Source organism: Rhipicephalus microplus, chromosome 7 (genome assembly GCF_043290135.1).
Source record: "Rhipicephalus microplus isolate Deutch F79 chromosome 7, USDA_Rmic, whole genome shotgun sequence".
NCBI lineage: Eukaryota > Metazoa > Arthropoda > Arachnida > Ixodida > Ixodidae > Rhipicephalus > Rhipicephalus microplus.
Window position 1 is genome coordinate 27,321,409 of NC_134706.1, and position 23,925 is coordinate 27,345,333.

Consider the following 23,925-nt stretch of genomic DNA (forward strand, 5'->3'; position numbering starts at 1 on the left):
AAGTACACGCATACGCACACATTAAACAGCCAAACCTGTCACGTGACACGTCGTAGCGTCTGAACAGCAAAGCATTGAAGATCTACCAAAACAAACATTGATTGATTGATTGGTTGATTGATTTATTTATTGATATGTGGTGTTTAACGTCCCCAAACCACCATATGATTATGAGAGACGCCGTAGTGGAGGGCTCCGGAAATTTCGACCACCTGGGGTTCCCAAAACAACTATTCACGGCGAAGGAAATAGAGTGTAAACACGCTCCCCCGCCCCCGTCCAACCCCCCCCCCCCAAAAAAAAAGGGGAAGACAACCCTCTAGAGGCGAAAAGATGAGTGTCAGTACACAGCACAATTGCTGTAACGCGGCAGCGTTGAATCCAAACAACAAGCTTATCTATTTTATTTATTTCTTTGTAACGTTTCCAACGTGTTTGCTACTCGTATATGTACCATTTTCTCGATTTCGATGGCGCATGCGAACAGCCCAACGCGCATATGCCCTGGCCCACTCACTTGCAGAAATGTTTTGTGCCCGCTCTTCCGTTCCTGACCGCTCAATCGGTTCTGTTTCAGGATCCCACGTGCCGCAGACGACCCCGGCGTCACCTTCGACGCGATTTCGCCTTCGACGCGTCATCTTCGACACGACAAAGCAACGAAACTGATTTTAACCCTCATTACACACGATTTGCTCGACACGTACGCAGACTATCTGCACGTATTTTGACGGAATTCACATACGATGTTATCACGTGCTGTTATTCCATGTTATTAAACTGGTGGCGCTCCAAGAGAAAGCTAGATTGCCCTTGTCTGTTCCGTGTTCAGATTCGACTCGAAACACCTAACATTACATTAGCCGTTTCACTGAATATGTTTTTGTCTATTTACGCCTGACTTCACGACATTTCACAACGATTACAATACCAAGCAGTGGCGAATCCAGAGAGGGGTGGGGTGGTAAAAACGACCTCCCCCCGTCTGTGCCAGTACCTCCCCCCTTTGCGGTGCTCATAGTCCACCTCCTATATACCTATTATCACAAATGAGTGAACTGACTGCGCGCACATATTAACAAATTTTTGCTATGAAAAGGTTTTCTCTTAGAAAAAAAAAGCCATGGCCACGCTTCCCTCTCAGGTGTTGCTTCAGGCAACCGCTCCCCCCCCCCCTCCTCAGAAAAAAATCAGTGGCTGGTACCATCCCTGGTACCGATTACCAGTATATGGAACGGCATAGTCATAACTGTTGGGGTTTTACGTGCCAAGACTGCGATGAGGGACTCAGTATAGTGGAGCTCGGGCTCCTAAAAATTTGACCTGGTGTTCGTTAAGCGCACCTAAATGTCAGCACTGAAGTGGGATGGATGTCAAAATGGACTGAAGGCTCGACTTTTTTTTTTATTCTAATGGCGCAATACTTGAGCATTCTTGACAAGTGTTTCCACGAAATGACACCTTTATATGCTCGATATAGGGCGATTAAATGTGACGCGTTCCTCCGTGGCATGCGCCAGTCCTAGTAAATCGTAGCGTTTGCACTGTTGTGAATGTGGACGCGCGAGTGTACTCATGTTTACAACTGTTTATGATGGTAGTATATGAAGCTACTCAACCTATTCCAAATGTTTCGTCTGCTTTTGTCCCTGGCCGAAGTGAGTCGTGATGGTAACCTAAGTTTGCACATTCTACTGGGAAGCGTGGCGATTGGAACGGCCGGAGGAGGGCAACTCGACGGCGCGCAATCTTGGAGGCCATGGCGTTATAATTACGCGCCTTCTTTCTTATCCGCGTGAAGGCGCCCTCGGCGCTTGTGATTCTCGTCACGGAGGAAGGAAAGAGAGGAGAGGCCACAGAGCTGAAGGGGCTCTGAAAGACTTTTCTGAGTAACTATGGAATTAATTAACTGGAAGAGCTTATTGCCTCACAAATTCAACGCCATAGGGGAGGGCTTTTTTTTAATCCGTCCTGTTTTTGATCCGTCCTGTTTGAGCGGAGTTTCAAACATTTGTCACACGCTGCAGTCAATTTCTCCTTTCTCTCGTCCGACGAAAGTGCTTGGAGCTAAGCAGGGCAGGATGGGAGAAGCAAAGAAAAACGACACGCGCTCATCATGACCTTGAGCGCTTTTCCCCTTATTTTTTCTTCGAATATGCAACTTTACAGTGCGATCGCGCGTGCATGTGTGGACAAGTGGCAGCCTCCCGCGGCGATCTCTGTAACGACCGAGCGCGCCATGTTCAAATCAGCCAATGGCTGATAGATCGGCTTACTACGAGTGATTTTTTGGGCTTATTACGTCATTTGTCGAGAGAAGAGAAAGCAATTTTTAGCTGACTTTGATGACTTACTGTGCATTCAGGCCGTGTGATGCGCTATCATATTTGGCTCGCGTGTTGTCGGGAGCATTTGCTACCAATCGGCAGCGTTTTGTGACCATGCTCAAAAAAGTGTTGCGGAGCCCCTATAATTGATTGATATGTGGAGTTTAACGTCCCAAAAACCACCACATGATTCTTAGAGACGCCGTAGGGGAGGGCTCCGGAAGTTTCGACCACCTGGGGTTTTTTAACGTGCACCCAAATCTGAGAACACATGCCTACAGCATTTCCGCCTCCATTGGGAATGCAGCTGCCGTAGCTGGGATTCGAGCCCGCGACCTGCGGGTCAGCAGCCGAGTACCTTAGCCACTAGATCACCACGGCGTGCCCCCCTCTAATATACTGTAGAGAAAAAGCTGCGCACAGGGCCGATGCATTAAATCCTATAACCGCATGGTTCCCGCCGTAGTGGAACGATAGTCGGCTTTCAGGTGGTCTCAGTTTAGTCTGTCATCAGTCTGGTATGAGGTCCTGCCCACCCCACGCTCTACGCGAAGAGTGTGGAGGAAATGGCGTAACCATCTTCAGGAAGCTGGGGTTATCTTCTTCCTGTACGAGTGTCCAGTTGTGGAAGTCAAGACGGCTTTGAAGATCTGTCTACCACATGCTCATGAGGTGAACATGGTATGGGGGAAGTCCTCCACTCTAGAGGGCGCGCTAAACACTACTGCTGGAAACGCCGGTCAAAGCACTCACGTCGCGCACGCTTGCGTGGGGATGGACTGCCATATAAGCAAGAATGTCTCTTTTAAGACAAAAAATGACACCTTTTCTGCGCATTTCTGATGTAGCCGGAAATGTTGTAGGCCCGTGTGCTCAGATATGGGTGCACGTTAAAGAACCCCAGGTGGTCGAAATTTCCGGAGCCCTCCACTATGGCATCTCTCATACCTGTACCAGGCCCATGGCATGCACGACCTCCTCTATAGACCAATCTATAGAGGATTTCGTGGTGGCATTATGGTGGGCATGTTGCGAGCTTCGCGGCCACAGCGTGAAGAGTCGCCACCATCGAAACGACAACAGTGCACCTGGCCGCGTAGGTAAAGAAAACCAAACGAAGCCTTTTGTTCGACAATTTTATTTTTAAGACTTCGGAATGATAGGCATAAAAAACCGTTACTCATTTAATTTCAAGTATTCAGAAGCATGCAAAGTGCGAAAGTGTAGAAAATTGGTAAGTTGCGCACTTATAACTTCGCAGTGCGGACCAGGAAAGAGTCTCGCCGCACTGCTCGTGAAAGGCTCGCAATTATGTTGATAGCAATACAGAAAGTTTGCCGAATACTGTCAACGAGTTGTTGCGAAATCTTGAGCTACACAGGTGCAGGGACGCAAGCAGTATGCCTTTACTTACTGCAGCAAAGGTTTCCTGCAGTGCGATGGATATATCAGCCAGCGCTGGACAGCTTCTCTGCTCCGGGCATCTACGTTAGGGCTATGCGTAGCCCTAACGTAGAGCCCTTGTTTGCACATGAACGTTGATGCATGCATATTGTTCACTGCTGTACGTGCTAAAATGTTACTCACGTGACCTTTATTTTGTGTAAACTTCGATCGATTGACTTGCAATAAAACGATTTATTGTTGCAAGCTTGTGAGACCAGCGTTGTCATTTCGCTCGGCCTGTATGCGGCATCACAACCTACTAAAGTACGTATGCAAGATACTTATGAGCCTATGTTGCGCAGTTTACTGCAATGTACAATGTGGAAACGATATAAATTGAGAAAGGGGGCTGCTACAACGAGTGGGGGTCAGCCATGACGCAGAAGCAGACGACGACGATGTCGTCTGCTATGCGGAAGGCCAGCCACCATATCAAAACACCCTGGTGCTTTTGAAAGCAATTTGATTTTATACGCTACTATAAATTATACGAACAATATTTTTAATTAGATTTAGCTCAAAATTATTTTTTGTGTAGAAGGTAACGAAACCTTTTTTTACTTATTAGGGAAATAGTCATTTTGCAATTTTTTTACGATTCCCTACAAAACCCAGACGGCGCTACCGTCGCTTTCAAATCACATGTCACCACTCCACCGGTGTTCTGTAACTAGTGCCGTGGCGATTCCTCAGGCTCCAAGGTACTGATTATCGCCAAGGTAAGGATCATGGCCACGTACAAACCGATTGATGACGACCTCGTGAGCTGCCCGTATGAGCCACACATAAAGGTGAAAAGGGAGCGGCTTTCCATTCATATTTCGAAGTGCCACAAGACGCGCCCGGTTTGGAAACAAAGCCCAGACTACGACGCAACGTCGCTGAGAGACCATTCGCCCCCGAGCCGCAAGAAAACTGGGAACTCGAGTGTGACCCTAATAGAGGCCCCTACAAGCCGGCCGTGCAGCCGATGTTCCGCCAAGTCGTCGGACTTCGTCGTGATGAACGGCAGCGCATCTACGAAACGCTGCTTGAGCGTGCAAAAAGCGAAATCGCAAAGGCGCATCTGACCTCGGCAGAGTCCGACAATACATCAAGTTATGAGAACTGGGACACCGAGATCAGTTCCTAAAAAGCTGTGGGGTGAAGCCGACCCGACCAAGAGTTCAAAAAGGGTCACCGGCCGTTTGCAAGATTTCACGAGGCATACCAACTCCATGGAAATAATAAATTTCATATTTTGTCCGCAGCAACAATTTCTTCCACTTACTTGTCTCAATATTGCGCTCAGTCATTATTTTACTTGCAAATAGTCCCAAGCGCGCCTCCACTGAGTTCGCCCACGCCGGGAAAATGGGTAAGCTTCACCTCTGGTCAGAGGTTGTGGCATGCAAATTCGCATTGCAGCATTATTAAAAGGTCCGTGTACTGGAAACGCTGGTCATAAAAACAAACAAACAATAAAAAATGGCTACGCAATTAACAGGGTAAACGTGGCATTTGCGCTTGGTTACATAACCACATTTGGTTTTCGGGAACTTGACGATTGTTTATTGAATTAAATGGTGATAATTGCACCACTCAGAAACAAGCCTGTTCCAAGTTGCGATGCGTCGAAAAGGGTCGAAGCGATGTGCCCGAAAGTCGTACACTAAAAAAACTAAAACAATAGTTTTTTTTTTTTTTTTTTGCAGTTCCTTCTAAATTTTACTGCGAACTGACAAACCCAAAGTGTCAGCGTGCCGCGTTTAATGAGAACAGAGCTTCACCTGCAGAGCAAACGCAGGCATAAACAGCATAAGTTTGTCCATAATAAATAAATTTCAGGTTACACTACAGTTCACGCGTATGAAACGCATGTCGGGGCGAAGCGAGAAGTTTTTTCGGTGAGGTGCACCCATATCATGTATGTACACATACGCGCATGAGTTTTGTGAACGTGTACGCGCGTATTACACAAATGCGGAAACTATGTGGCCGATTTTCACCGCGCGCAACCACAGAACAGAGCGTAGTGACATATTTCCTTTCAAAATTGGCCCCTGTTTGTTCCTTGGCGATGTTTCTAGGCGGGGCCGCTACGTAAAGAGCGCTTAGTTTTGGATCGTGAAGGGGGTTGCTTGTTGCAACTGTAAATGTTCTCTTTAAATACTACATTTTATAACACAGTTGTACCATCTTCTCCTTCTGTGGATTGCCAAAGTATGGCCTTTGGGATTCATTTTTCTTTTTGGTAATCGCAATTACTTCGTTTACGAACGTTTCCCGAACTTGCTCCGTCAACACTGTGCACAACAACAGCCGGCGCGTTTCACGTGTGGCGTCGGATCGTCGACTTGGGACGAGGCGAAACGAAACGTTTCTCTGAAGCTCCGTCCGCATGTTCACTCCAAAAGTGATCGTGCCTTTCTCAAAGTCGACGTCCAGGCAAGTTATTTTACGTGTCATTCGAAGGATCTGGCCATCGCTTGGTCTCTGTTATGGCGAGTGTGCCATTAAGCTGTGTGTGTGTGGTGGGTGAGCTCGAGGCAATTCAAGTCGCCTGTCGTAGTATCCTCCCCTAATTTTTCTGTCGTGTACGAGTCATTCATTTGCTTTGATCGCAACTTCCGCGGTATGGTGTAATTTCGACACTTTCGCACAACGATACGCTCGGTGTTTCTTCAAACACGCGCGAATCGAGTAAGCTCGCCGTGCTTTCAGTTTCAGATCGTTGCGTAGCTGACACACTTGTTCACAGTGCGCGTAACTTTGATGTCAAGGCGTCGGATGCATTGTTTCTGTGTGTTCTTAATACAACATACTGGCGACGAGGATGGGATGGCCGGGTCACTGACGATCAATTTGTTTGCCCGCTTTCTCCCGTGTTAACCCTGGCAGAATTACAAGCAGCGAGTGCATCTGACAAGATAATCACAAAAGTCATGGACTTCGTCTTCTCATCATGGCCTGAAAAAAAAAAAACTCTCTAAAAACGGTGCTAATGACATATTTCCGTGTGCGTGCCGAACTATCCATTGTGCACAACTTGCTTTACCGTGGTGAAAGGATCGCAGTTCCAAGAAGTAGCCTTACTCGTCGTTTGATGGAAGTCGCACATGAATCGCATCCGGGGATCAGTCGTACGAAAAATAGACTGCGAGAGATGTACTGGTGGCCTCGAATTGGTGACCATGTAGAAGAACTGGTTAAAACATGTCTTGTTTGCCAGTCATGTGACAAATCTGCATGGCCTACTGCAGCCCCTATGCAGCCAGTAACTTTCCCTGACAAGCCTTGGGAGAAAATTGACATTGATATGATTGGCCTCTTTGAGCAAGCTCCCATCCATTGCCGTTATGCGGTGACGCTTATTGATTATCACAGCAAATGGCTAGAAGCTTTTGTTTTTTTTTTGAGAGACAAATTTCTTTGGCTACGGTCAAGAACTTCTTGTTACTAGTGTTTGCTCGTTATGGCTACCCGAATAAAGTAGTTTCAGATCACGGACCACAATTCAGCTCAGCTGAATTCGAACAGTTCATTTGGCAGCGCGGCATACGCCATTGCTTTTCTTCTGTCTACCACACGCAAGCAAACGGTCTTGTAGAAAGGTTCAACAGAGTCCTCAAGTCTGTTGTCCAGACAGCAGTATACGAGCGGCATGATATCCGTGTCGCCGTGACGGACTATTTGAGCGCCTACCGCTGCACACCTCATGCCACAACATTAGTGGCACCCGTTGTTCTCCTGCACGGACGACTGGCACGAACTCGCTTAAGAATTCTTGAATTACAGGATTCTTCAATTCAAGAAAATCCAGCAGAGTCGATGAAACGGCTGCATCAGCGTGTCCAACAAAAGAAGCTTCTTCCAAACTTTATACTGACTGCCGTCGTGGAGCTCGGACAAAAAACTTTGCCGTCGGCAACTGCGTCCGTGTGAGAAAGCCGGCAAAATATCCTCGCACTTTTCGGAACCGAAGAAAATAATTAAGCAACGAGGGCCAGCCTCATTTCTTTGGGAAGACGGTCGCGCATGGAACTCTTCCAAATTTCAAGTAGTACACCCAGAAGCCGCGGGGAAGCTGATGATAAGCAGTCGGCCGGGAATTCTAAATTGGAATCTGCCCTTATCGCACGAACCTTTTCAATGTAGCGCACCTGCGAGTGAGCAACACGATGACTGTCCACCTACACTAAGGCAAGGGACAGCAGCACAAACCAACGAACCATCTTCACTGCAGTCGGAGCTATCTTCACTGCAGTTGGAACCACCTTCATTGCTGTCGGAACCATCTTCTCTGCAGAACAAAATGTCCGGCCAGCCATCACGAAGAGCCGACTAGAGAAAAAAAAAATCCATCGGAGCTCAGGGACTACGTGCTACACAAGCGATAGTTTTTTTTTTATCAGCCGGGTAAATGATGTATATAGGAAAGAAGATGAGTATGAGTGCGTGGGATCAGAGAATAAAGAGAATGATCTCAAGGCGTCAGATGCATCATTTCTTCATGTTCTAAGTACAGCAGACAGTTCTCTTGTAAGCCAATCCGCGCTAACTTTAGCAAGACAAAACTGTGCATGCCAAAAACATCAGCTGACAGAGAACCGGCAATCGAATAGTCATGACCGCGTCCGATTTTTCTTCTTTCCAGGCTTTTCAGGCACGTTTCTCTTGCGCGGCCATGTCTGACACGATACCATGGCACCAAGGAAGCGTTCAAGCAACTTCTACAACGAGCTGTCATCCAAGAAGTGCATCCACCTGAAAAGTTAGTACACACATAGCGACAGCAAGGGCCCCCTCCCCCCACCTCCCCTCGGAACATTTATGTCTAGTTTGCCTATATGTAAGCATACGTCAAGGGGGGGGGGGCGATGCTATGAAAATATTTCTGGCCACGCCCTCGCCCGTTTTCTTTAAAGTTAGATTTAGCGGCAGCGATATCTTGGACCTAGTAACACCAGCCATATTTTGTCAAATTCCGGCAGACCCTTTTAGATCGGGCAGCGGCTATCGCCACCTAGCTGAAATACTTAGCAGACCAAACATTACATTTATCTTTTTGCAGTGAAGGATTTAATTTTCACTCGTGCCGTGATTTTAGCCACCAATCAGACGACCTTCTTCTAGTTATTTCTACCCGCTTAAAGTCTATTTTGCTTTCCCTGTCCCTAAACCCCAGTGCTTTCATTTCATTTCATTTCATTTTATTTCCTTAAAGACCCGTGAGGGGGTATTACATAAGGGGTGGGTAATTATAAACACAAAACATAGAAGCCAAAGATTTAACATAGAAACGCTTATTGATATTTTCAATGAACGATGATGGGCAGAGAATGGTTGCAATTTCACTGGGAAGGCCGTTCCAGTCTGGTGCGGTACGTGGAAAAAGCGAGGCAGAAAAAGTAGAAGTCCGGGAGCGTGGCCGAGCAACTTGAAGCAAATGGCTCCTGCGGTGAGATATGCGTGTTGTGGGAACGATATAAGGTGGGGCATGCAAGGGACTATGAAAAAGTTTGTGGAACAATGACCGGCTGGCAATACGACGGCGAAGTTCTAGATCTGGTAAGCCAGATTCTGCTTTCAATTCAGATACGCTGACAGTTGAAGAGTATGAACAGTGAATAAATCTAGCAGCCTGGTTTTGAAGCGATTCGATGGCATGTGTAAGATAAGATTGTCGAGGGTCCCAAATTGGCGATGCGTATTCTAGTTTAGGTCGAACGATGGATTTGTATGCTTGTAATTTTACGTGTTGTGGAGCAAGGCGTAAATGGCGTTTAAGAAAACCCAGTGTTTTATTTGCAGATGAAATGATATTAGTGACGTGTATGTTCCATGAAAGATCGCTACAAAGAGTGACGCCCAAATACTTGTATGACAGAACATTTTCTAGCCGGATGGCATTAACTGCGTACGGATACACAAGCGGCATGTGGTGGCGATGGAATGAAACGACTTTACATTTACTCGGGTTAAGTTCCATGAGCCAGCGCTCACACCATTTCTGGAGGCAGTTTAGGTTGGCTTGTAAGGATGGCTGTTTTGAAGTGTCAGTAACAGTGTCATATATAACGCAGTCATCAGCAAACAGGCGGGTTTTACAGGTTAGGTTTGAAGGCAAGTCATTTATGTATATAAGGAATAAAAGGGGACCAAGAACCGAACCCTGGGGTACTCTGGACGTTACTGGAAGAGGATTAGAAGTACGGTTGTTGATATTAAGAGACTGGGAGCGGTTTGTAAGGAATTCTCTGATCCAATTTAGTATGTTCGGGTGAAGATTTAACTGGGAAAGTTTTAGTAACAGTCGAGAATGGGGTGCTTTGTCGAACGCTTTGGAAAAATCTAAGAATACGGCATCGGTTTGTAAGTTACAGTCCAAGTTAGTATACAAATCATGAACAAATAAGGCCAGTTACGTTTCACAAGAGAAACCTCTGCGGAAGCCTAGTTGTGCTGGATGGAAAAAGCTGTTTGAATCAAGAAAGTCTATGATATGCGTGTAGATGACGTGTGTAGATATGCGTGTAGATGCGTGTAGATGGCGCAGAGTTTTTCCTGAACTATAGGGTGAAGCCCTTTAAAGAACATTATCAAGTGTTCGGCAGTTTCCTCCTCCTCTCCACACGCACTGCATACCGTGTCTACCCCTTCGTATTTGGCCGATAAGTCTTGGTTTGCAATACTCCCATCCTGGCCTCAAACAGTAGAAAACTACCCCGAGTATTATCATAGATCCTTCCTTGGCAATTTCCTGCTTAAAAGTTCGATAGATCTCTAGTGTGTACTTCTTAATCATGCCAATTCTCCACATGTCGGTCTTTGTTTCCTTCACCTTCTTCTTAACTGATAGTTCTTTTTGGTTTGGCCCCCTGCTTTTTCTAAGCATTTACTCATCAATTTTCTGGTTCGCTTCCTCTATTTTGTATCAGCATTCATCTACAAGTAGCTGAAAACCTTCCTATCCCAACGCTCCTCTCTCATTTCTCTCAATCGCTTCTCAAATTTTATCTTGCTGCTAGCTTCCCTGCCCTCAAATGATGTCCATCCCATATCACCTTGTACTCCCTGATTTGGTGTATTCCCGTGAGCTCCTAAAGCAAGCCTACCTATTCCACGTTGCTTAATTTCTAATCTTGCTTGAACTTTTGATCCCACGCACAAGATCGCATTGCCGAACGTCAGACCCGGAACCATGACCCCTTTCCATATTCCTCTCACAACATCATACCTATTGTAGTTCCACAGTGCCCTATTTTTCATCACTGCTGCATTCCTGTTACCTTTAGTCGTCACGTATATTTCGTGTTCCCTTGGTTACTCGGTCCCAATGCTTATCCATACGCCCAGATATTCGTATTTATGTGTTATCTCTAGCGTGACCTCCTGTATTCTAAGCCCACTACCTTCATTATCATTAAAAATCATGACTGCTGATCTTTCCTTACTGAATCTGAAATCTAACCTATCTCCCTCATCACTGCAGATGTCCACCAATCTCTGTAAATCTTCCTTGTTGTCGGCCATTAGCACTATACCATCTGCGTACATCAATACTGGTAGTGCCTGTTCAATGAGTTTTCATTGTTTGACGAAAGAAAGTTTGAAGCCCAGTCCACTTCCCTCTTCCAAACCGAAATGGCAGGGATTCCCACGCTTGCCTGGCAGACGCCTCCCAAATATTTCTGTCTCGGCGGTCTCGTGCAAGCTCTTTGGAAGGCATGTACTGTAAAACGCCGAAAAAGCGTCCCCCACCCAGACAAGCACCCCCCTCCCTTCATCTCTTGGGAGACCTGAAGTAAGCGCCAATGGCCAGAGCAAGTAGCCTCCCCTTACCCCTCCTCTCTCGTGGCACATTTATTATTATTATTTTCAAGATGAGCATCATTTGTGTAAAAGGAACCACAAGAATGAGTATACTGAATGTGTATATAATCTTATTTATGAAACGCTTTATAAATAAAGCATTTGATGAGAAACTCTCATGAGCATTATTTATTTTTTGCGGCTCTCCCGCCACCTTATTGAATTTCGGTGCAGGACCGAGCAAGTGCCTCCCCTTCCAAATTTGGTCGGATTATCTATCGTTGTAGGAAGGGCCCTTGCTTGGAATTTTACGGTATATAACAAGCATTTGTTTCTATCCGTATGGCGCTGAAAAATTTTGTTATTAGCGTGTTCCACTATTGTCACGCAGTAAGTTGCATGTGGCTTTGCTCGGACTCGTGCCTCGACTCTAATCGGCGTTCTGAGTGCAACCATTTCTCCTACTTTCCGTTCGACAGTGATAAGGTTGCTGAGCTGCTGTCCACGAAACAGTGCGTCTACTGTGGCTTCGATCCGACGGCTGATTCCCTTCACGTTGGCAACCTGTTGGCCATCGTGCTGATGCTGCACATGCAGAGAATGGGCCATGATGTCATCGCTGTGGTAAGTGTCTAAAGTTTCTCGAGCCGTGTAGAGCTAATTATGCCAACAAAACAGAGGGGGTTGATCGAGGGCGCTTTTTTTTTATTACACAACCTAACGAAACCTAAGGACATTGGGGCTAAAGAAATACAAAGGGCATTACATTGTTTAAAGGGGCCCTGCTACACTTTTTGAGCATGATCAGAAAACGCTGCCGATTGGTAGTAGAGGCTCCCGACAACACGTGATCCAAATATTATAGCGCAGCACGTGGGCTGGAATTCACAATAAATGATCAAAGTCAGCTAAAAATAGCTTTCTCTTCTCTCGACAAATCATGGAAAATAAGCCCAGTAAGCACATCTATCAAGCGTTGGCTGATTCGAACATGGCGCGCTCGGTTGTTACAGAGGTCGCCGCAAAAGGTCGTCACTTGTCCACGCGGGCGCACGCGATCGCACTGAAAAGGCCATGTATTCGAAGAAAAAAAAAGAAAAAAAATGCTCAATGTCACGAGGCGCGAGTGACGTTTTTTGTTTGCCCCTCCCATCCCTCCCTGCTTAGCTTCCAGCGATTTCGTCGATCGGGACGAGAGAACAGAGAATGCAATTGCAGCGTGTGACAAATCTTTGTAACTCCCCTCCGACTGGACGCATTCTTAAGATTTTTGTGGCATTCAGTTTGTGAGGTAATACGCTTTTCCAGTGAATTAATTCCATGGTTACTCAAAAAAGTGTTTCAGGGCCCCTTTAAACAAGTGGCACTATGTAACCATGCTGGCAACTTGTGTTCATGTGATTAAAAAGTCTTTTCAACTTCTCTGTTGCACAGTTTGCTTAAACAAAGTGTCCTTGCCAACTCGCCCCAACTGTCAGCCCTATTCATGGAGGGCATTTGTGGGTTTTAGCTGTAGTATGAAAAATCAACTAGCCACAGGTAGAGTCTTCACTCGTGTCCTTACCTGCTGCAAGTTTGTTTTTCATTCACTTTCATTCTTTACCACTTACATTTGAATTAGTTCACTGCAGTTAAAACCTGTAAATTATCATTTGGTTTCATTGGGTAATGAAATCAAATTGAGGCCTGTGAGAGCATGACGGACATTATTTGTCACATTTTCTGGCTGTGGCATGATGATTTAGACATGAATTGCGCAGAATTAAATCGGACGAAAAGTTACCTTCTCTATTCGTAAGACTGGAACCCGAAACCTTCGTATTCAAAGATTTTGGTTCAGATTATTTGCCTAAGAGGATATTGATCAATGGGGAGGTTTTTCGAGCACTGATTTGGATTGGTAATTATGCCCAAATAATTTGCATAATTGCTTCAGCGAATAGCGCTTGCTCATTTTCATCCCGTCAAGCACTTGTGTGTTTCAGATATTCCACTTCACTGTACAGACACGTGTGTGTCATTTGCTTCAGTTCGGAAACTTGAACGTACCGGTAAACTTTTTTGCAGATTCCGACATCACCGCTCGGCCAAACGTAATGGTTTAAGCAGTGACAACGAACCTTCAACTCTTGATACGCGTAATGTTCACATTAGCCGGGAAAGCTTAACGTGCTTACGGTTCGAACAAAAACTCACCAGCGCTCCACAGGGCAAGTGCACCGTAGTTCTTTCAGTAGGTGGAGGCTACATTTTTTATTTCTTAGGTTGCTTCCCAGTATAGATGTGTTCGAGGTCTGAAGTACCTTGTTACGGGGGCTGTTTTTCTCACAGATAGGTGACTCCACCGCTCAAGTCGGCGATCCCAGCGGCCGTCTCACGGAGCGGGACAAAATGGACGAGGACGTCATTGAGAAAAATGTTGCCGGTCTGCGCTACAACCTGGAGACGGTGTTTGCGAACCACGCGGCCCACTTCTGGAAGCCGAGCAAACCCAACAAGACCCTGAGCCCTCTGAGGTGACGTGACGATAGGGGTTGCCAATTTTTGTGCTGAGAAACAGAACGAAAGAGTAATTATTAGAAAGGAGGGTATAGGTGATGTAAAAGCATGGTTTTAGCGATTACGACTGTAAGCAAGAGCACAAGTGACGGGAGCACGCTAGTGTGAAACCGGCCCCCGCCGGTTACGGTGCTCCATTGTCCCGAAGGTCACAAGATCGAATTCCGGCCAGTGCAGACGCACTTTGACGGGAGATGAAATGCCAGATGCTCGTGTGCTTAAATTTAGCTGCATGCCCATTGATAAAAGGTCGTCAAAATCTCTGGAGGCCTCCACTACACTGTCTCTCATAACAATATCGTAGTTTTTGAATCGAAAACACCAACAATTTTTGTGTTATGTAAGGAACAGACTAAAGTATATTAAAGGCCTAGCAACAAATTGGCACATATTTGACCTCTTTGAGAAGATTAGCAGGTGATACCAACAGCACACTGAGCATCGTTTTGGTGGCCCATACTATATGCGAGACGTATGAGAAAATAAGTATCTGTTTGGTTTGTCTTATGGCCATGGCATTTGACATGCAAAGCACCATCTGTTACGGCTACAGATATGATTTGTTGGAGATTCTGTGTGAATTGGAAGCTGCACTCAAGGCTATTAATAATATTGTCACGGGGTCGAGACGTGGCCAAAAACAGGAAACTTCGTGTTGGGATTTAACTGTTTATTTGGGCGAACCTGTGCCCGGTAAAGGGAAAGTCTAATTACAGCAGCAGTCTTGCACAGATAGCAGTCTCGGACTGATAGCGGCGAATGCAGCGTCGGCCTTCGATCAACAACTGACAAGCGGCGAAGCGCGTCGGCATTTATACCCTTGCCGTCGAATGTTCTAGCGTTATCGCTGGCGGTGGCGTAGGTTCCAGAACAATCTGTACCGTTCGCACAGTGGGCGTGATCTTATCGAAATGATCTACTACAGTCCGGAACCTTCTCGAAACCTGCAGGCGCGGTTTGCGCCGAGAATCGTGTGGTGTTTCGGAACGATAACAAAAACTGTGAAATGGAACGTGGCATTGCCCCCCTCTGAAAAAAGGCATCGTCCCGATGCTTTAACTAAAGATGAAGGTACAATAAGAATGCAAGAAAGTACAATGAATAAATTACAATACAACAATAATACAAAAAACACTGTTTCAGTTTGTTAACGTGCATGAAACGGCTTGAGGCGCGCGACATGGACGACTTCAGGTCGCGATCGGCGTCGTTGAGAGTTCGTGATGCCGTCGGGGACAACCTCGTAATCAAGTGGGCCGAGACGTCGAACCACCCTGTACGGTCTGAAGTACCCTCGCAGAAGCTTTTCACTTAGTCCACGTCGGCGTATCGGCGTCCACACCCAAACACGTTCACCGGGCTGGTATTCCACGAAGCGTCGTCGAAGGTTGTAACGGTGGCTGTCGGTCGTCTGTTGATTCTTGATACGGAGACGCGCAAGTTGTCGGGCTTCTTCGGCGCGTTGAAGGTACTCGCTCACATCGAGGTTTTCTTCGTCGGTGACGTTGGGTAACATGGCATCGAGCGTCGTTGCCGGGCTCCTTCCGTACACCAATTTGTATGGAGATATCTGCGTCGTCTCCTGCACCGCCGTGTTGTATGCGAAGGTCACATACGGAAGAATGGCGTCCCACGTCTTGTGTTCGACATCGACGTACATTGACAGCATGTCGGCGATCGTCTTGTTAAGCCGCTCGGTGAGGCCGTTGGTCTGTGGGTGGTACGCTGTCGTCCGGCGGTGGTTTGTTTGGCTGTATGCCAAGATCGCTTGAGTTAAGTCGGCAGTGAATGCCGTTCCTCTGTCGGTGATAAGGACCTCCGGGGCGCCGTGACGTAGGACGATATTTTCGACGAAGAACTTAGCTACCTCGGATGCACTGCCTTTTGGCAGGGCTTTTGTCTCGGCGTAGCGGGTGAGGTAGTCGGTAGCTACCACGATCCACTTGTTTCCGAAAGCCGACGTCGGGAACGGCCCCAGTAGGTCCATACCAATCTGCTGGAAAGGTCGGCAAGGTGGATCAATTGGCTGCAGAAGTCTCGCTGGCCTTGTCGGCGGTGTCTTGCGTCGCTGACAGTCCCGGCATGTCCTCACATAACGAGTGACGTCGGTGGTAAGACGTGGCCAGTAGTACCTTTCTTGTATCCTCGCGAGCGTGCGGGAAACACCGATGTGCCCTGCCATCGGATCGTCGTGCAGGGCCTGCAGGAGTTCTGGTCGCAGAGCTGAAGGCACCACAAGGAGGTACTTAGCTCGAAGCGGTGAAAAGTTTTTCTTTTGTAGAAGACCGTTTCGTAGAAAGAACGACGCAAGTGCGCGCTTGAATACCTTCGGGACTTCGGCGGTCCTGCCTTCGAGGTATTCTATTAGGGCTTTAAGTTCCGGGTCGGCCCGTTGTCGTTCAGCGAAGTCGTCGGTAGTTATCGTTCCCAAGAAGTAGTCGTCATCCGAGTCGTCGGGTAGCGGTTGGTCGACAGGCGCACGAGAGAGACAGTCAGCGTCGGAGTGTTTTTTGCCGGACTTGTAAATGACAGTAATGTCATATTCTTGAAGTCTCAGGCTCCATCGTGCGAGGCGACCTGAAGGGTCGTTCAAGGTGGCTAGCCAACACAAGGCGTGGTGGTCGCTCACAACTTTGAAGGGCCTGCCGTAGAGATAGGGGCGAAATTTCGACGTAGCCCAGATGATGGCGAGGCACTCCTTTTCTGTTGTGGAATAATTTGCTTCTGCTTTGGATAGCGATCGGCTGGCGTAACTAATAACCCTTTCAAGTCCGTCAGCCCTCTGCACAAGAACGGCGCCAAGACCTACGCTGCTTGCGTCAGTATGTATTTCTGTCTCAGCGAATTCGTCGAAATGGGCAAGTAACAAAGGCGTCTGGAGGTGATGTTTAAGCTCCTGGAAAGCGTGTTCCTGTGGCGTTTCCCACTTGAACTCCACGTCGGCCTTGGTAAGGTTAGTGAGAGGATCGGCGATGCGGGCGAAGTTTTTCACGAACCGCCTATAATAGGCGCACAGGCCCAGAAATCGGCGCACGGCCTTCTTGTCAGTGGGCGGCGGGAAGTCGGCGATGGCGGCTGTTTTCCGTGGATCGGGACGAACTCCAGACTTGCTGATAACGTGTCCCAGAAACAAGAGCTCCTCATACGCAAATCTGCACTTTTCTGTCTTCAGTGTGAGTCCGGACGTCTTGATGGCTTGAAGTACAGCTTCAAGGCGCCGAAGATGCTCGTCGAAACTCGAGGAAAACACGACGACGTCGTCCAAGTACACAAGGCAAGTCTGCCACTTCAATCCTGCCAGTACTGTATCCATAACGCGTTGAAAAGTTGCAGGCGCTGGGCAAAGGCCAAAGGGCATCACCTTAAACTCGAAGAGGCCGTCCGGTGTTATAAACGCCGTCTTCTCTCGGTCTCTTTCGTCGACTTCGATTTCGTCGACTGCTTCGTTCATGTACCGGACGCCCCCGTCAAGCCGTGTACCCAGCACCTCCACCAGATGTCACGGGGTCGAGACGTGGCCAAAAACAGGAAACTTCGTGTTGGGATTTAACTGTTTATTTGGGCGAACCTGTGCCCGGTAAAGGGAAAGTCTAATTACAGCAGCAGTCTTGCACAGATAGCAGTCTCGGACTGATAGCGGCGAACGCAGCGTCGGCCTTCGATCAACAACTGACAAGCGGCGAAGCGCGTCGGCATTTATACCCTTGCCGTCGAATGTTCTAGCGTTATCGCTGGCGGTGGCGTAGGTTCCAGAACAATCTGTACCGTTCGCACAGTGGGCGTGATCTTATCGAAATGATCTACTACAGTCCGGAACCTTCTCGAAACCTGCAGGCGCGGTTTGCGCCGAGAATCGTGTGGTGTTTCGGAACGATAACAAAAACTTGTGAAATGGAACGTGGCATTATTACTATAACTGTTGGTGTTTTATGTCCAATATGCTTAGGAGAGACACTGGAGTGCAGGGCTGTGGACCACCTGGGGTTCTTCAAAGTGCAACTACACCACGTGCAAGCACACCAACCTCTAGGGCTTCGTCTCCGTCATGATGAAGCCGCCGCATTTGGAATTCGACATCATGACCTGCGGGTCAGCAGTGTAGCATCGTAATGACTAGACCACCACGATGGGTGCACTCGTCCTCGTGCGTCGCCACGGCGCTGGCTGCTGCACGAAGACGTTGTTCTGAGAGAGTCTCTACGTGCTTCCTGCTCCTTCAAAACAAGGGACAGGCTAGCCTGAAACGTTCATATGCAGTTGCTGGTACAGACAAATGCTAGAGCCACATTTTTCAGCTGCTAGCTTTTCCATAGATGAAAGCAACTTCTCATGTTTTTTGTTGCTAGAAACCAAGCGAGGTACTGAAGCAATTAGAAGACTCCAACGGAAAAATTGTGTTATGAAACCCGACGGTAACTCCTCCTCGAATTCTGGCACATTCAGCAGACAGCGAGGAACATCAACCGCTCCAGGGGGACATTGCCCTCCCTCTACCGCCGGGGTTCGCGATGGGTCGTGGCGTACCTGTCATTCAAGGCGAGCGAGCGTATGTAAGCGCCGCACATCTCTGGCTTTCTCACCTCTGAGGTTGAAGTCCGTCTGGCTTCCAAACGTCAGGTTTTGTGATACGATTTCTCGGTTGGAGTTTTCTGAATGCCTCACTTTCTATCCCAACCAGGCGAACTTCTGCCTAATGTTCACCTTTGACACAAGTTAATGTGCCAGATATTTCTTTGAACATCTCGCATTGCACCATCCAATATTTCGGCAAATTTTCTAACCAACCGATCGGGATTAAGGACAAAAACCACATAGTGAAGATTTTAAAAATAAATTGCATGTTGCTATACTTAAATGATGTTTTGTTGAAGGCTTTGACAATGTGAGCATGATTCTGGCAGTGGGACTGACCAAACTGTGCTCCGCTGTATTTTACAGGGCAGACCTTTCTGCAACTGCTAATTACCTGCTATGATTTGCAACCCATACAAAAAGACTTTGTTGCGTGCCTTTTTTGTGTTGTTGCAAGTTGTATAATCGGTTCCCTAACGAAACACCTCTGTTACTTTTGGACAACATATAAATCCACTGTCAACAACCTTTCTTAATGTTTTTGGTGTCCGTATAAGGTGCTAGAGTCGGTCACTGAGTCCTTCATTCACTTGAAATTGCCTTCATAAGAACATATACAATGCCTTTTGTTTGCAACGACATACAAGAAGTGTTAACAGATGCGGATGGTATTGTCTTGCGCAGGATAGTCCGGAATTCGGAGTGGTACCTCGGCCACGATGTCATAGGCTTCCTTGGTACCGTCGGCCGAAACTTCAGGCTGGGAAAGATGATGTCAAGAACAAGGTGATTTGCTTTGTTTTTCTTAGCCTAATCGACATTGAAACATTTAGTGACTTGTTCTTTGTCACGGTAGACAGGCAGCAATAGGTTGAGCTGGAGATGTCAAAAACTGATTGAATTGCACTTGAAATGTATTACGAGGGGTGTTCAAAAGAAGAGGTACGAAAGGTCGTAAGAGCATGAAGGTCAACGTAGATGCCTATGCCGCTATGGGAGAACACAACGAGACAACTGGGGAGGCAATCGAAGTTATTGGCGTGGATCGGAGCATGTGGGGGCACCTCCTGGATGTGCTGAAGAGAGCAGAGACTGAAAAAGAAGCACTTTAACTCAGACGATGATTCAGTGATGCTAGTATTTTGAGCTTATCACAGCCTCAGAATTTCTAGGAACAAAGAATCCTTCAGCTCATTCGCCAATGGGATCATTGTGATCAGGTACACAGTGTTTACCTTGACATGAGAGCATGACGGTGTTATTGGGCAAACTATCTCCAATTTAATGGGTAAGTGATCGCTGTTTGTATATAAAGTCCACCTATACCCACAGTGTCATTTCGTACCTTTTCATTTGAACACTCCTTGTACAATTGGGTTGCGAGTAGCGACTGTTTACAACTTGCATTTAAGATGAATGTGTGTGAAATTGTCTAGTGATGGGACACTTGACCTGCGTTATAAAATAAATAAGGGCAATTGATGGGCATTGCCTGTCATAACATCATGCAGTCAAACGAACGTTAAACCAAGGAAATGAGACACCTGCTACGGGTAGCAGTCCAAGCATCTACTGCCATACGCAACCAATTGAATCCAGTGCTCACACCAGGAAAGGTATAGGGGCTATTAATTGGTAACTTTTTAAATGTGGTGCAATAATAAGGACGTAAATTTAAATGTTGGATTCAGTTGGTTGTGCGTTGTAAATAAAGGAGCTCCTAGAATAAACTCCCTGTCTTTCGAGAAATGCCATTGGCGCATGCCGTACTTTAGCAATCAAGCTGTCCACTGCAGAATTCGAGCTTTGTGCCATGTTCAGGTAGTCGAGAACTGTTACATTAGGGTGCCCATTCTAACTTGCAGTTTGTTAAATGCTGGTTATCCCTGTCTGTCTGCCAGATGTGGCAATAGGAGTGTTTGCCAACGTCTGTCACCATCGTGGTAGAGGGTAGAAAGAGATATTTTGCTGCTTTCTGCATAACAAAAAAAAAAGGTTGGCCTAAGATTGCATTCAGCAACGTTGAATCCTTTTGTGGAACAATTGACCATGAAATTGCAGGCAAGTGCCCCGTCCAAGCCAGTATTCCCTTCCAGTTTTACTGTTAATTTAGAATTTGTGCACAATTCTGCTCTGCACCCTTATCATGCATCATCTCCAGGCAACACTGGTCTAATTGAATCCAATTCAATTCTCCTGAGCAGCTCAATCTCTAGGCGCCTGAAATTTATCGTTTAACCTTGATTTTCTTTTTATCGGATAATGATTGGGCACCCTGAACTTGGCACACGGCACCCATGACTACTTTCAGTTTGCCGCGAGGAAGGGCATGCCCTTCGAAATTGAAATTTGCAATTCCAAGACGGTGCCTGCGACGTATTCTTGAAATTTGCAATTCCAAGACGGTGCCTGCGACGTATTCTAAATTATGGCATGCATGCGCATCAAGCATAAGGCCTCCGTGATTCGTGCACATTACACGAAGCTGTTACATTGGGAAACGATTTAAACTCCAACCAAAAAGTATGTGAAGATATGTAAACCTGACGTTTCGGAAGCGACTTGGTTTCTTTCTTAGAGGGGACAGCGGCTATGTTGCAGCAGCGTCTTCAAAGCACTCGCGTGGCGCTTAATGACCCCCCCCCCCCTCCTCTCTCTCCAGTTTCGCCACGGAGCGTAGTCTGTGGGTATACACCGGGGGAAGGGTTTCGAGAGAATCGTTGATGTTTGGGCCGTTCGCTGTATATGCTGCAACTCGAGTAGTAACCTTCTCCTCCAGTTAGTCTCGCTTTCAAGGATGGTCGTTGCGTCGAAATTTATGCGGTGGTCAAACGTCTCAGGATGCTCGGCGACGGCGCTGCGCTCTTTGTAGAGCTTTCGGACGCCGTTGACATGTTGTTTGAGTCGTTCGACTCAACGACTCAAACACCAATATTTCGTTATATCCAGGTGCGTTATATAGAGGCTTGAGTGTATACGTGTTCGTTACATTGAGGTTTGAGCGCATGTAAACAGGAGTCACTCTTTTAAATCTCAATATTGTTTATCCTTGCTTCTTTCTCTTTTTTCGTTAGTGTACAGCAACGACTAAACTCTAGCGAGGGCATCAGCCTGGCCGAGTTCTCGTACCAGGTGTTTCAGGCGTACGACTGGCTGCACCTGTACGACAACTACAAGTGTCGATTTCAGGTAACCACAGGTATTTGGTGCTTTCCTTCGTTTTAAAGTTCGGTTGTTCTGAGTGGCCCACGGCTGTCGAAGAGTGCAACTGCCGTGGGCGCTCTACACTCTCTTGGATCCCTGTTGTTAGCCAAGTCTGGCTCCCCACTGCAAAATTTGCGGTGTATATTATGGCCCTCGCATTTAACTAACAGCCTTTATGTTTCACAATGATGCATTGCCTATCTCATCCATCTTCTAACCACAGTTTTCGTGCACCAGTAGAGTTCATCCACCGTTGAAGCAGCACTCGGGTATCGTGACCGCCCGCAGAATCGAGCGGACGCTGCTGCAGATCTGCCAAACGGCTGGTTGCAAGACAAAGCTTGCTGTATTGTGGAACTCGGCTGCACATTTGTTGTTGTGGAGTTGCCTTTTTTGCGATTATATTGCGTACTATTAAATCGAACTTGCATCCCATTTTTAGCCCGTAACGAACGGTGTGGCTGCAGGGCCGACTTGCTCGCATGTGACGCATTGCAGCTTGTTAGCAAACAAAATAATGCAACGTTTCTTGGGCCAGAATGGTAGATGAGGTCCTTGAATTTCGTCACAGGAATTTTTTTTAAAACAAAGTATGACCTTTTTAAGAGTAATACTATTTTCAAACTTTTGTGCTTTCGACAATAGATACATTTCATCACAATTAGTAAAACAAAGCTTGATAACTTCGTAAAGGTATCTGAGTTAATAGGTAACGAGTAATTATTCTGAGTTTAACCTCTTTGTAGCAATAAGTTTCTGAAATACAAGTATTTTGTGCAGTTTACTGTGTTGTGATTTTTTTGTTGTAAACTGTTTTGATAGGTAAGAAAAATGATTAACACATAAGATTATACAAACAGTAAACGTTAGTAAACAAAAATCTCTTAAGCGGAACTGCCACTCGAATGGAACAACTCCCTCTAACATGATTGCTTCATACCTGTGTTTTGGAGCCTTATTGATCTTTCAATAAGCGAAGTACCTGTTGACTGGAACACATTTTCATGTTCTTTTGAGGTTTCGTTCAGTCAGAGTCAACTGCAACGTGTTCTTGCATGTGAACAAATACGGTGATTAAGAAGTGCACCATTTTTTTTACTTACGTGCGCTAAAACTTCAGAAACCTCAAAATTCGTGCAATAGTGTTTTTCATCGTCAAAATATAGATATACCTTATCTCTGGCGCACAGCGTTTCCTTTTTCACAAAACTGACTTTGAAACCAGCGTTCTTGTTTAAAGGCCCCGGCCCCACAGTAAATTGCATCAAACTCGAGAACGGTGACCCTGGCTTCGTGTTCGATCTCCCTACACACCAAGCAGTGAGGGCCTGCTATCTGTAGGATGTAGTTTCTGACCCGTCAGGGCTCAAGGTCAGATGATGAAGTGATGACATCATACCGCTGCTATATGATGTTATCGCTTCGTAACTTGACATTGTCACACAGCACTGTCAAGGTCTGTGTTACGTGAGTGTATCAAGCGACCCATGACTGGCACACCTACACATGCCCTCGCCAGCCGTGCCAGTCTACTCTGTGCGTCTCTGTGGGTTTCAGTGTGCGTTAGGGAATTTTAGTGCGGTGTAACTTGTAAAGAAACGCGGTGGAGCAAACTTACTTGCGTTTCATTAACACCCGTGCAGCTGCTGCCGCGATTGTTCGCTCACCTTCACTGTGCTTGCAGCAGTCATGTTTTCAAAGGGGTCCTTCAATGCAGTCTTTGTGGTTTTGATGCGAACTCACTTAGACTCAGTGAGACGGGTATTTTTCATCACAGATAGGAGGTGGTGACCAGCTCGGCAACATCGATTCGGGCCACGACCTGATCAAGAAAACGAGGTCAAATGTGGCCTATGGTGAGACTGCCCTTTTCCTTTTATTGTGATTGTGATATATGGACACTCTTGACGGGCTTTTTCTGTGGCCGTAATTTTTCAGATAGAGTTCAACTAAATAACATCACCTCATGCACCGTGCGGTATACCTCCGAGTAAATGTGCAGGAGAGCTGAGGACACATGCAT

At 46.7% G+C, this 23,925-nt stretch overlaps 1 protein-coding gene across 2 annotated transcripts in view; it reads left to right on the forward strand.

Annotated features, from left to right (window-relative positions):
- Window positions 1-6,064: 6,064 nt before the first annotated feature.
- Window positions 6,065-23,925, forward strand: part of TyrRS-m (Tyrosine--tRNA ligase, mitochondrial) — a 31,825-nt gene continuing 13,964 nt past the window's right edge. For both annotated transcript variants that reach the window (XM_075868877.1, XM_075868876.1), the window contains exons 1-7: window positions 6,065-6,200; window positions 8,410-8,526; window positions 12,047-12,191; window positions 13,899-14,083; window positions 19,383-19,484; window positions 21,773-21,887; window positions 23,680-23,758. In XM_075868877.1, the coding sequence (XP_075724992.1) occupies window positions 6,154-6,200; window positions 8,410-8,526; window positions 12,047-12,191; window positions 13,899-14,083; window positions 19,383-19,484; window positions 21,773-21,887; window positions 23,680-23,758 (790 nt within the window). In that variant the 5' untranslated portion in view covers window positions 6,065-6,153. The remainder of the gene's footprint in view (window positions 6,201-8,409; window positions 8,527-12,046; window positions 12,192-13,898; window positions 14,084-19,382; window positions 19,485-21,772; window positions 21,888-23,679; window positions 23,759-23,925) is intronic.